Genomic DNA, 14,004 nt, shown 5'->3' with positions numbered 1-14,004 from the left:
ATGTTGCGTGGGGAGCAAGTATAATGAAAGACAGTTTGCAATGTGCTGTTCTTTTCCATGTGGAGGATGCTGACCTGCTGTTTGCTGGCCCCAGTGAGACGGGGCAAACCTTCCAAGAGCCCTAGAGGCATCCAGACAGTTTTCAGTGAGGTTTAAGGAAGCTTCCCATTGTTGGGGTTGTGTAGCAAGGACCTCTATCTGAAGACTCTGTAAGAGCCAGACAGATACCCGTGTGCCTGGACTGGTTCCAAGGGGCTCTCCTGAGACCCGGATGATGGAAGATATTGGGGAAAATTAGGAGAGGGGTCTGAGGGTGGAGAAACAAGAGCAGGGAAGACACAGAATAATGTAACAGAAATGGCTTATATTTCTAGAATAAATAAAGGAAAAGCAGACACAAAGCATCCCGGGGTCTTGAAAGAGAAGTCCTGCTTCCAGGGGGGTGGACAGAGGAAGAGGTTTGGTTAAGGAGGCAAGTCAGATCAGAGCCCTATTGTGGTCTGTGATGCGTAGCCCTCGTATCCCCTGGGGGAAGCTGAAGCTCTGACCTATTAGCTGGGAAGAGGGTGGGATTGCAGATTTAGGGGAACAGGGAGGCCCTTGGTGATGTCACCTCAAATGCAAGTTTTGTTGTGCTTCTAGAACCAAGGATGAGGAACAAGAATCAGTAGAATGGGAAGCCATGGGTCAGGCATGCAGAATTTGACAGGATTAGAAAGCCATCAATGCAAGAGCCCCTTTGGTAGCATCCCTGGGAAATGGCCATCTGATGTTTGTTTGGACACCTTCATGGATGATGCATTCACTACCTGTCGGGCAGCTGATTCCATTTCCTGACATCTCCAAGGGACGGGTCCCTCTTCAAAATGAGTGAGGAGAGTACACACCCGTCTGTGTAACTTCCATCAATGGAATAAGCCAAATGCCTATCCCCGCTCACATGGGCCCCCTAAACCTTTTCTTCTCCAACATAAACTGTGTCTGGTTTTTCATTCACTTCTCATAAGTCATGATTTCTTACTCTGTCACCCTCCTTGTTTGGGACCTACTTCTAGCAGCCTCTGGTCTCAAAGAGCACACTGCTGGCTCAGACAGCACTCAGTCGTCCAGGCCCTCTCCCTCCACCACATCCTGCTCATGCTCCTTTTTCCTTTTGTCCTGGAAACTGAGTGTAGGGTCCTCCATTATATGTCATCCTGCTAAATTTGGTCCATGGCTCCTTTTTAAAGCCAGCACCTGTCAGCCTACATGACATTCGTTAGCCCTCCGGCCACATGCTGCCCAAAGTTCCTTCCAGCTCCACAACTCAGAGCAAGACATGGTTAACTGTATTTTTGTTAACGGCATCAGCACAGTCCACCAGGCTCATGGTGCCTACACTCACTGACTACCATCTGCTTCTTAGCCAGGGCCAGACGGCCAGGCTCCAGACTCTCTCCAAGGTCCTTGTTATCTTTTGCTCTCGGTCTCTCTGCCTCCAGCCTCGCCTGGTCTTTCCACCATACTTCTGGCTCATCTCAGCAGCCTGGCCCCCACATTGGACAGGATCTTGGCACAGAGGCTGCCCGTTATGGGTCTGTGTACCCTCGCTGTGTAACCTAGCACCTGCCAGCCCTCAGTCTTCTCCTTACTGGCCTCCATGCTCAACAATGTTCCTGCCCACAGCCCCAGACCTCTTCTCCAAACCAACCCACTAATCCCTCAGATCCATTCAGACCATGCTGCTCTCTGAATCCGAAGACATCCATGACTCTGTATCGCTTACCTAAAGAGAGAGGACCTCTTGGCCTGAACACAGACAGTGAGCTCCAAAGGTAGGCTCCGGGACACATCTGGACATGGCTGCTTTCTCCCGTCACCCCCCTCACTTCTTCATGACATTCAGGGCACGCACGTGCACGCACACACACACTCCATCCCTCCTCCATAGGGTCCTGCTCTCAGATGTGCATCAACCACTGTCAGCTATTGACTCCCCTGTTAGCTGACAGTGTTCACTAAGTCCTACAGACATTTGCATCTTAATAGGGGCCTCTGAAGGAACAAAAGGTTTTTGAGACAGAAGTGATGAAAGCTAGACATTAAAATGGTGACAGTGGAGGGGCGCCTGGCTGGCTCAGTCCGTAGAGCATGTGACTCTTGATCTCGGGTTGTGAGTTGGGTGTAGAGCTCACTAAAATAAAATAAAATAAAATAAAATAAAATAAAATAAAATAAAATAAAATAAAATAAAATAAAATAAAATAAAATAAAATAAAATAAAATAAAATAAAATAAAACAAAATAAAACAAAACAAAATGGTGACAATAGAAGCAGTTGGTCTTTTGGAATGAGGGCCGGGCCATCTGCGAAGGTGACCAGCTATGACTAGGCTTTGGAGACTCAGAAGCCTTCAGGGCTCAGGTCCACCCTACTGTCAGACCCAAAGGCTACAGAGCCAAACCTGTCACCTGGCTCCCTAGAGCCCTGAGTCCTGTGGTGGAAGGTTTCTGTATTCCTGCTGCAGCAGCATCTCTGACACCACAGGGGGTTCCCCTGACTCGGTTTCAGGGAACCCCCATGAAGCAGAGGGCTCTGGAGGCCTCAATACTCAGAAGAGCCCCCGGTCTCTGTTATCCCCAGCACTAAATAATGGTACAAATGTATGTCTCAGAGCAGAAGACTGGTCAAAACAGAGTCTTAATTATAATAAAGTGTCACACTCTACAACGTTAATAGCGATGAAAGTAGCAATTAAGTGTGTGAAGAAGGGCAAGTGTTTTCCCAACAGGCTTGGCAAAATGTTGCTTAGCACACTGGTGAGCAAACTGATGGAGGGGCTCACCTGGTTGCAGAAGCATGCACAGATAGCCGTTACCCTTCTCGGGGAAGAGAGGAAGAAGGGTTGCGGGCACAGGGAGGGGGCAGGACTTCAGCCCCAAGGAGCTGACAGGAGTGTGTGATGCATGCCCTTCTGCACCCCCTTCCCTGAGTTCGGTTGCTTTGCCCCTGGCTGCACTCAGGTATAACCAAGGGGAAGACCCTTGCTGGGAGTGGGGGAAAGAAGGTAGGAGGCCAGGGTGGCCTGGGGGCAGGGAGGGAGAAGCAGGCCAGTCCACCATGTGACCTGCAGTAGACCTACGGAAGCACAGTGGTCATACCTACCATCAAAGGTGGAAAAGGTGGAAAGCGACCTGGGGCCCCAGCACATTGAAGGAGTTGTACCTTCAAGCTGAGGCCATGACGCACAGGTGCCTAACGGTTCTATGTAGCTGCCACATGTCATTTGGGCAAATTCAGTTGCACCAGTTTGGGAATGTAATTTCCTACTTCTTGTTTGGGGCAGGGAGAGGCTTCAGGGGCTGATAGGAAAAACTAAAAGGACACGTTTGCTTGCAATTGAGCCTGCCTGGACTTGGGATGGGCCGAGTTAAGAAGTAGTGAGAACCCCATCAACAGAGAGCCCAAGACTTAGATTCCCAGCCACATCTCTTAGGTGGGATGTTACAAGGAGGCAGCAGCTGATGAGACTCATCTGTGTATTTGCCCTCGGAGGTCCATTCTAAATGCTACAATGACACTATGGACCGAGAGTTGTGTTTCTTCTTAGGAAGACTGTACCCAGGGACAAGGGACAGTTGTGAACCTAGCAAAGCCGTGGTTTATATCAGAACTTCAGAAACCTCTCCTCATCCCCAGTGGCCCTGGACTCTTCCCCTTAATCCCCTGAAAATGCTGCCAGTCTCCAGCCCAATACTCCTGGCAAAGAAGTGACAGATGCAGGACCAGAGCCGGCAAGTATGTTTTAGTAAGATGAGGGCTGCGTGGGCCAATGAATACTTACAAAATGAACCCAGATTTTTAAATTAAAAAGTTAGCTTCAACCATATGAAAGTGATGTCTTTCTAGATTAAAAAAAAACAAATATCAGTAGTTTATATGGTTCAACATAATATATTAGCGTCTGTAAATGCAAATACTCAGGAAGGGGCTGGAAAGATCAATCCAACATGTGAACAGTATTACCTCCAGGAAAAGTGTGGGGTTGAAAGGGAGGGGGAGGTCAAAACAAAAGGGAGCTTTTGTTTTCACGCTCTCAAATTTGCTACGTTTGAATATTTAATAGCAAGAATACACTAAGGATTGGTGTGCCGAGGATGCTGACCAGCTGTTCTTCATTTGCACTGAAGAAAGTCTTGTCAGGAAAGCTGTTAGAGCATATGTACAAACAAAACCATTCGGGAAGGGGGTTGAGTAGCTCTGTCTGGCCAGGTCAGATGTGTGCTTGGAGGTGGGAGTATAAATGCCGATTACACAGCAGACTAAGGTATTGGATTGCTTCCCTAGGAGGGCCATCCACCTCGGAATGGAGGAGCTTCCCCAAACCTAAGCATACCCTCCTGCCTCTCCGCTGATGCCCCCTCCCCCATACCCTTCCCCTTGCACCACCGAGGGATGTGAACTGACTCCCTCCCCTCAGCTGTGCCACTGTGGAGTCCAGCGGCTCTCTCTGTGACTCTGCTTATTATGAGCATCTTCTTTTGACTGGCAGTCACCTTAGGGTGCCAAAGGCTCTGGCCAAGGTGGCCTTGCTTTGCCAGGCCGGGGCTGCTCAGGAGCTGAATATTGCTTTTACTCCAGGCCCACAGGTTTCCACGGTGGCACAGCTGGGTTGCCAGCATGCTTGGGCCCCAGCAGAATGAGTCTGCAGACCTTTATTAAACAGGCATTGGTCACCACTTGCTTTGGGTCCACGATGTCCACCAGGGGCTCCTTCATGGCAACATCCCGGATACAGGTCATATCAAAGCCATAGACATTCTCCCACCCTGTGAAAACAGAGCGAGACATGAGGGCCAGCAGCAGGACCCCCGGAAGGCTTCCCAGCCCTCCTGAGGACTAGAGCGCAGCATGCCCATGAGGGGGAGGGGCAGCCCATGTTCCCCTGCAATCAGAATAGAAGAATCACTCATCTGGGTGGAGAGCTTTGCAGAATGTACAGATCGCCCTTGATGGTAGGAAAACTAAAGCCCAGAGAGGCCGAGAAACTTCTCTAAGGTCACACAGCCAGAATGCCACAGGGTCAAGACTAGAATCCAGATTGCCTGACTCTTCCTGTACCCACTTTCCTGTCCCTCTATCCGAGCCAGCAGAGTCTCCTACAAACTCTTATCTGGCACTCACATTTCTATCTTGGTGCCTTTGCTCAAGCCGTCCTGCACACTTAGAAGACCCACCTCTCTCCCTTCTCCTGTCCCCACCCACTGAATCTTTAACAAAGCAGAGAGAAATATGGGCTCTTAAAATTATATAGACTAGTTTGAATCCCAGCACCACCACTTACTGGCCAGGCCCTTGTGCTAATACCCTAACCTCTCTGAACCTCCGTTTTCTCAACTGCAAAATGAGGGGGGAGGGTGGGTCTGTGAGAGTCTTTGCCTTTCTCACATGCCATGATGCACTCACTAAGAATCCATCCCATAAGAACTATCCCCCAGGTGGTTGCACAACCATCCCAGTGGTACTCATTGGTCCCTTGTGGCTGCTCATAAGATGCTTTGAGAGGGAGAAAGATGTAGGGTGCAAGGCTGGTGAGTAAATGAATGCACATCTGATGGCCCAAGACCATCCTTATATGGTGGCAATCATTGCTACCATTGACTGACCACCTAGCTGAAGCCAGATTCCTCATTTAATCTATCCAGCAACCTCCAGGGGATATGTCTATTGACAGTCAAGGAAACAGGTTGGGAGAAGTTGGCATATGGCCCACACACAATATATGGGCCAAGATCACACATCAGGGAGATGGTGGAGCTAGGGCTCACTCCAGGTTGTCCCCTGACCCTTCAGCTGCACTGACCCAGCTGTGACAGCAACCAGGAATGCAATTTCCTCCCCCGGTACTGTAGAGGGTGTGGCCTAAGCAGAGGCTTTAGTCACTGAGCAGCTGAATCTCATTTGTCTGTTTATGCAGATGGGTCTAGAAATGCATCGAAGGAGAGATGCTCTTCTCTAAAATCTTATGGGATTAAATTTCCTTTTAAAATGTGCATCAAACAAATGCTAGTTTCAGGAACTATGTTTCCGTATGTTTAGGAGAGGGGGTGTGTGAAGAGGGAGGTGGGAACAGTCAGTGAAAGCCGTGTTTCTTTGACTCCTTTCTAAGGCACACAAAGACCTTCCTCGGGAAGAAGAGGCAGAGAAAATAATCATCTCCCAGAGGGTGAGCACTTGTGAAATTCGGGCTTGAAGATAAGATGCCAGTCATATCCATTAAATCACATGAGTTTGGTGCCAAGTTCCTAGTTGAAGCCTACGTTTGGAGAAGTAAGCTGCTCGGTTGGCAATGGGATGTGCTTCAGAGGAGATGCCCTTCTAGAGTCTGGAAGCCCCCAGATAAAACATATATACTAAACACAGTGCCTTCATTTTAAATCTTTCCTTAATACACCTGCTGCCATGTTCCCGCTCCTTCCCATTCCCCGCCCTGCCTTAGGTTGAGGTTGAGGGCAAGTGTCGGGCAAAATCCCGAGAGTCCATGTGCATGACGGTTAAAGGCCTGGGCTTTGGAGTTCAACTTTGGGCTCTGCCATTTATTTGCTGTGTAATCCTAGCAAAAATTTAGCTCTCGAAGAGTTGGTTTCTTCTATAAAATAGAGATGATGGTGATAACCACAGCTACTCTGTTGGGTTGTCATGAGGGTTAAATGTGATAATATAGGGTATAAGGGGATGCCTGGCACACAGAGCCACTGATACATAGTGATCATCATCATGATGTGGTTTGAGCTCTGGCTTTGTCACCATCTGAGCTGTGTGATCTTGAACATATCAATCCTCGTCTCTGGGCTTGTTTGTAAAGTGAGGAGTTTGGTTCAGTGGTTCTGTGCTCCTGAATCATCTGGGACACTTTTAAAAATACAAATTCCTGGGCCCAAACCAGATCTGCTGAATCAGAATCTCCAGTTTTGGGATCCGGGAAGCTGGAATTTTACAAATCTATGTAGGTAGGGGCACCTGGGTGACTCAGTCAGTTAAGAGTCTGACTCTTGATTTCAGCTCAAGTCATGATCTCAGGATCATGGGATCAGCCCTGCATTGGGCTTTGCACTGAGCAGGGAGTCTGCCTGAGATTCTCTCTTTCCCTCTCCCTCTGCCCCTCCCCCCACCACATGCACATGCTCTCTTTCTCACTCTCTCTCTCTCTCTCTCAAAAAAATTCCCTTACAGTCAAGAAAAGGTGAAGTTAATGTCTCTTGCTTTTGTGAAACCTTTTCTAACCATTCCCAACTATGAGACTACTTCTATATCCTCAACACCTATAGCCCAGCATCTAGCACAATACAAGCACACAGATAATGCTTTTTTAATTGAAACTCATTCCCAAATATTTAATCTTCTACACTGCTTGCAATGCCCAGTATTTTAGTTATCTTTTCAGAGGTTAATTCATGTTTTTCTCCCCAGCTAGACTACCTTGCCTTCGATTATTGAGGAGAAAGTTCACCCAGGACAATAAATTTGTTTTCTCTTCTTTCTGCTAGCCATTTATCTCCCACTAGCTCCTTTAGCAGAAGTGGAGCAGGGATGCGAGACAACACTAATCAAACAGACTAATTTTTCGTGGCAACTCTGTCTTGTTTATTGACTAAGTGAATATGGGGTGAGGGCTATTGCTACCAGGAAATATTGTTATTCATTTTCTTATTTAAATTTAAACAATAACATCAGATGGACCTTTGAACTTTTGTTTATGGATTAAAAAACAAATTCTCGGAAAGGACAGCATTGTGGCATGATGAATGTAACTAAAGCAACAGCCAAACCTCAGCCTATCATTATGACAGAGTAGATTGACTCAACTCCCCACTTTAAAAGCCTGGAAGAGGAAAAGGCATACTCTTTCTGGGCATAACTATTGTGCATCTGTCCCTACTGTTCTTTTACTGACATTGCCCAGCATTAAGAAAAAATTACAAGATGAATGAAAAAGGAAAAAAACATGACCCATCATCAGAAGAAAATATAGTCAATAGAACCAGACTTAGAGACAGCCCAGATGTTGGAATTATCCAATAGAGACTTTAAAGTACCAATAATAAAGAAGTTAAAGAATCCAATGGAAAAACATGCATGAACAGATCGGGAATTTCACTGGTGAGTTGGAAACTATAAAAATGAGCCAATGTTGAAATGTTAGAAATGAATATCACAATATCAGGGGTGAAGAATTCTTTCAATGTGCTTATTAAAAGAATGCATACATCAGAGGAAGTAAGGAATAACTTCAAAATAGGTCAATAAAAATTATCCAAACTTAAATACAGAGAGAGAAAAAATATAGCACCCAAGATCCATAGGATAATATCAAACAGTATCTAACATATGTGTAATTGGAATCCCCGAAGGAGAAGAGAAAGAGAATCAGGCAGGAAAAAATATTTGCAGAGATAATGGCTGGAAATTTTCCTGAATCAATGAAATCATCAACCCATAGATCCAAGAAAGCTGTAGAACCCCAAGCAGGATAAATAGAAAGGAAAACACTTGTAGACACATCCAAGTCAACCTGATGAGTATCAAAATAAAGAGAAAATCTCAAAAGCAGTTGCAGAAAAAGAAATATGAAGTACTGGAGAACCAACTTGATGTTTCATTAAAGAGAGCTGAAGCTACATCCTTCTTCCCCTCCCTGGCCCCACATTTTCAGTTTCTCTGCTAGGGTGGATGGGACTTCCTCCGAATGTGTTAGAGGGAAACACAGCAAGTGCCACCAGGCGCTACTTACAGTTTCTCCTCTAGACAGAAGGGAAGGTGTTCACAATAGTTTCATACATTTTAATCTCTCAGGCACAAAGGCAACTTCTTGTATAAAATAGGACAGAGGGGCGCCTGGGTGACTCAGTGGGTTAAGCGTCTGCCTTTGGCTCAGGTCATGATTCCAGAGTCCTGGGATGGAGTCCCACATCGGGCTCCCTGGTCATCAAGGAGTTTGCTTCTCCCTCGCCCTCTGCCTCTCCCCCCAGCTTATGCTCTCTCTCTCTTGCTCACACACACACTCTCTCTCGCTCACTCTCTCTCTCTCTCAAATAAATAAATACAATCTTTTTAAAAAAATAAAATAAAATAGGAGAGAGTCGGAGAACAGAGCTCTGGATGTTGAGGGTGGGGCTGAAAGTGGGAAAGAACCACATGGAGAGCAACTGAGCCCTCCAAGAGGTCCTGCCTTTGCAGACTCCCTTGGGCTGCAGGCGCCACTGATGCCACGGAAGGCTTTCCTTCTTATCTTCTCATGAGCCGGGAAGCTGGTGCCCATACCTCTGACTCCCAGCAGGTTGGAGATTCATGTATTGGGTCAGATTCGTGTATTGGATAAGAAATCAAATAGAACACCTACCACGTTTCCTTCCAGTTTTAAGATTCTATAAATCTCCTCCATAGTAGAAATTTTAAAAAATGATTGCTCCTCTCTCTCGGGGTTAAACACTACACTTTGCACATTCCTCTACTGCTTATTTTTACTCCTTCGTTTGTTTCTTCATGCATTCACTCAACAAAATGTGTATCGTGAGACTGGTACATGCCAATCATTTGCCTCTCTTCTTCTGTGTTCTCTAGTGGTTGGTGAGCAAAATAAAGGCAATTTCTGTGTTTCACTTATTCTTGTGTTTCCATGTTGCATGTGGTTGAGAAAGGAAAGGAGAGAAGAAGTGAGAGGGGAGAGGAGGAGGGGAGGGGAGAGAAAGGGAGGGGAAAGGGGTGGGGAGGGAAGGGGAATGTGGTGGGAGGGAGGAGAGGGGCAGGGAAGAAGCGGTTTTGTAACAATTTACTTTGTGAAAGGGTCTGGGCTTGTCTCATTCTCCTGCCCCACTTTAAAATTTTTCTTTTTTAGCCGGTTCTTGAACCAACTGAAATTTGCTTACAATTGTTCCCTTAGCAACCAGCAACCTTTATGCTTTACTTTTGATTTAGAACTCAGAGTAACCAAAATCTCTGTTTATTTGAAACAGATTTCTAAATGGGCTTGCTTCCTTTACTAAAAACAAAAACAGATTATTAAAAAAAATTTAATGGAAAACTTCACAGTTTTTTAAATAAATTTTAAATGTATGTTTGATTTTTACTTTTTAGGTCTGGGGTTTTTTGGTGTTTGTTGGATAGAAGACTCCAGAGCAAACATTTCACAAGAAAAGAGGATTTAAATTTTTTTAAAGCTGATTTAAATTTTTTTTTCTTCCCCAGAACCTATGAAAATTGCAGTGGGCAGCATAAGATTAAGTCACACCATCTCCAGTCCTGGACCAGCACCTGAGGAACAACAACTGCCCTCTTGCACCTTCCAGGGTCCATGCAGTCCGGTCCAGCTCCAGCTGGCTCACTACAATGTGCATCTGCCACAGGTTCCCAAACACAATCCAGGGAAAGGAGAAAGGTAAGGAATGTTGGCTTTTAAACCACGAGGAAGTCCCTTAAAGAGCTGTGCCCAGGGTCAGGGCTCAGTAAATATTTATGCATAAGAATGAGGAATGCACCTGAAGATTCTCCTCAAAACACGATTTGGTATAGTTACACCGCAAGAACTCCAAAAGCAGCATTATAATGCAGCTCCAGGGCAAAATATGTCCTATTTATACATGCATTTGATCATTGTTCACTGTTGAGTTGTTTCTGCAATCTACCGTGAGAGCACATCTGTCCTAGATTCTGAGCCACTGGAGGCCAACAAGCTCGGCAGTCAGGCTTGCTTACCAGAGTTGCAAACAGAAAGGGGCTTAGGGATGTGTTCAGTGCCTAGGTCCAGTCTGGTGCCATGTACCTCCAAGAACTGTCACATCCTTTCCTATACATCATCTCACTTAGTCCTCATGGCTAGTGTGTGGGATTGGTGATATTATCTGTGAGGCCAAAGGGGTTGGGTAAATTGCTCCCAGTCATCCAGGTAAAATTTGAACCCAGGGCTGGAAGACTTTGAAATGTGATCGTCCAACGTAGGCTACTCTCCCTCTCATTGCTCATCAAATGTTAGAAATGTCACCAGATTGGCTGGAGGCAGAGGGCACAGAGCTTCGAATAACTGTCTGGCTTCTGTCTTCTCCTGAACCTGACTCTGAACTTTGTGCTTTGATGTTTTATTTCCAGGAGGGTGTGAACACACACACAAATGTACACCTTCTGTAGCGCAGTCCAGCTGGGGTGTCATTAATGGCACTAGAAAAATTAGATGGCAATCGTGTGAATCCATGGAGCAACAATTTGTCAAACTACCGGGTCTCAGCCTCTGAGGGTGCTGATCCTCTGCTCAGTCTGTGAACCCCTCCATAGTAATCTTGCCAAGGAGGGTTTGACCACTGCAGGGGCGGGAACCCCAAGTCTGCTGAATCTATCACACTGCGTAGAGTTCCTGTGTCATGCTTTGGATTGGATTGTGTATGTGCTTGCCTGTGTGAGGGGCTCTTTGCTGAGGAGACATGGCTGTTTCTAAGTGATGGGAATACATTTGAAATAAGCTTGAGGACTAGCTTGTGTCAGTGAGAAATGCTATCTTCTAAATTAAAAAGAACAAAGCATCCTTTTCGGACCAGATAAAACACTGGAGAGGGTTTTTGTTTGTTTGTTTGTTTTTCCCTAAAAGAACAAATTTTCAGCTGATAAAGCAGTATGAATGTAGGTTTGGATATGAGTCCCTGACACACGCATGTACACACCTGCACATATATGACGTGCAAAGTCTCCCTCTCTCCCCACCCCCACTGCCATCCATTCCCCCAAAAGAACCACAAAGAAGAATATATATTTTACTTAATGTGAAGAAGAGTCACTATCATTTTGATAAATTCAAGTAGCATGAAGGCAGGATTCAGAATGGTCGAGCTGGCTAGCGATCTGCCATTTTTGACCCCTGTAGTGGACTTTTGGGATAACCGAAACTCCACAGGCTCCCAGCCCCGCTGGCCTGATGTTCTCTACAAAAATCAGCTTCTGTTGCTTCAGCTCATTTTTCATTCACATTGCTTTCATCCTCTCACCCCAGGATATGTCTCTTAAATCAACTGCTTTGCTTATTTTCTCTCTGTAGACCTCCTACCCTTGGGACCAAGGGAAAATGCCTAGAGAGAAGAATCCAGAATAAGTCACAGGTAAACTCCTCCATAGGCATATCAGCTGTATTCATGAGGCTGGTTGCTTATCTCAGAGTCACTGTAGTACCTCCCACCCCAACTGTGAGAAAGACAAAAACTTAAAAGGCGACTTACAGTGGATTTTGAAGTCCTTGTACTGTCTGTCTTCAATTGCTACCACGTACAAAGCTGCCCGGTCTGGAAACATAAGCCCTCCAGGTTTCTGTTGATGAATTGTGGGGAAATGGGTCTCGTAATCTATTCACCTGACGAAGACATCACATTTTGAACTGCACATAGAGTCACCAGACAGGCACCCCCTTGCCAGCATTTCTCATTCAGCAGACTGTCACCTTGGCCAGGGTTAGGGTTAGGATGGCAATGCCCAATTTTTATTTGGGAGTGGGGAGAACTTGAGGGAACTAAGTGGAGACGGTAGAACAAATGAACCGGGGCAAAGGTAAGTTCGGTGGGGAACAGCCTGGACAAGCCAGAGTCAGAAGCATGCTCAGCTCTCTGGCAGCCAAACAAGTCCTAAGTACCTGTTGACCAGAAGAGATTTTTGTCTTGACAACAGAGAATGGGTGTTGATTACAACCAAAGAGGCCAAGGTTAGCCCTACAGAACAATGAGGCAGACATGTTGGACCTGGGTACCATCATTCTGTCCCCTGAAGCATATCTGGTTTAAGGAGAGGGGTCTGGAGGAGGTGACCTTCTAGCCCAAGCCCTCTCTGGAGTCCTCATATTCTTCCTAGACTGTCGACCAGGGGTAGAGCAGCAGAACAGCCAGCAGACCAACAAGGGGACAGCATGCAGGACACTTACCAGCCACTTGTCCCTGGCAAAGATCACCGTGTTGAGCATTGACTCATAGAACAGACAGTAGCCCATCCACTCGCTGATGATGATGTCTACCTTCTCCACAGGCAGCTCCACCTCTTCTACTTTACCCTTAAATATGGTGATGACTGGAAAATAGGAACCCCACGGCCACACTTTGCAGGGACCCTAGCCTGGAACCATGAGCACCCCACATCAGGGCCAGACCTACAGGTTTTAGCCCTGTTCTGATTCTGCTTTTAGGATGTGACATACCTCATCCTTCACCAAGCTAGTTATACAAAGAGAACTGTGAACGACTTGCATGTTTTCTCCCTAAAATGTACAGGGCAATGACTATGTCCTGGCCCCTGTGCCGAGCCTGTGATACACACCGTATCATGTGATCTTCCCAGCAACTACATGAAGTAAGCACGTTATTATTATTCTCATTTAGAAGTGAGGCTTAGAGGGGTTGAATGGTGGGTGTGGAAGTAGAGACCAGGTCTAATATGTTGTGACTCTAACACTCTGATCACAGTCCTCATCCCATTTTAGGTCACCATGATGGTTCAGATCCAAAGGGCAAAGATGTTCACATCCAGGGCTCATCCCCCAGTGGGTTCGTGAGGAAGGCAACTTGGTGTCTTGACAAGAGCATGGGCTCTATAATCAGGGGTTTAAGTTCTGATCTTCTCATTATTAACTATATGATTTTGCACAAGTTACTTGACTTAACTGAACTCCAATTCCCCAGAAAACAAGGAAAGTAATATCTACTTAGTGGGCAGTTGAACTGTTAACAAATGTTAAGTGCCAGGCTTATAGCCGGGGCTCAAGAGAAGGTAGACATCTTCTGACATTTCCCCCCCTGCTGATGGAAAGGTGAGGGGGATAAGTGACCTTAGTGACCTCTGCTCATGAGTCACTTCCTAGACCTTCCTATCCCTCCGTGGCAGGAGAAACTTCTTAGTTGAGTTTTTGATCATTTGACATAGTCATACACATAATTTTGGAGTCTCTTTTTTGCATTGATTGCTCTAAAGATCATAGCAAACACTATCTTAGATGCTGCTACGAA

At 46.1% G+C, this 14,004-nt stretch overlaps 1 protein-coding gene across 2 annotated transcripts in view; it reads right to left on the bottom strand.

The window, feature by feature from the left end:
• The window catches only part of PRMT8 (protein arginine methyltransferase 8), a 91,876-nt gene that overhangs the window by 11,278 nt on the left and 66,594 nt on the right, over positions 1–14,004 (bottom strand). The window contains exons 5-7 of one of the 2 annotated variants that reach the window (XM_088025870.1): positions 12,930–13,072; positions 12,238–12,325; positions 4,694–4,809 (exon numbers count right to left, since the gene is read on the bottom strand). In XM_088025870.1, coding sequence (XP_087881996.1) covers positions 4,694–4,809; positions 12,238–12,325; positions 12,930–13,072 — 347 coding nt within the window. The remainder of the gene's footprint in view (positions 1–4,693; positions 4,810–12,237; positions 12,326–12,929; positions 13,073–14,004) is intronic. The other variant, XM_088025871.1, reaches the window with a different exon arrangement.

The sequence above is a fragment of the Eumetopias jubatus genome, unplaced genomic scaffold (genome assembly GCF_037043125.1).
Source record: "Eumetopias jubatus isolate StellerSeaLion01/CBP00866 unplaced genomic scaffold, mEumJub1_p1.0 scaffold_8, whole genome shotgun sequence".
In the NCBI taxonomy this organism is placed as follows: Eukaryota; Metazoa; Chordata; class Mammalia; order Carnivora; family Otariidae; genus Eumetopias; species Eumetopias jubatus.
Note: the sequence above shows the minus strand (reverse complement) of the source record. Positions and strands in the feature narration are given on the sequence as shown.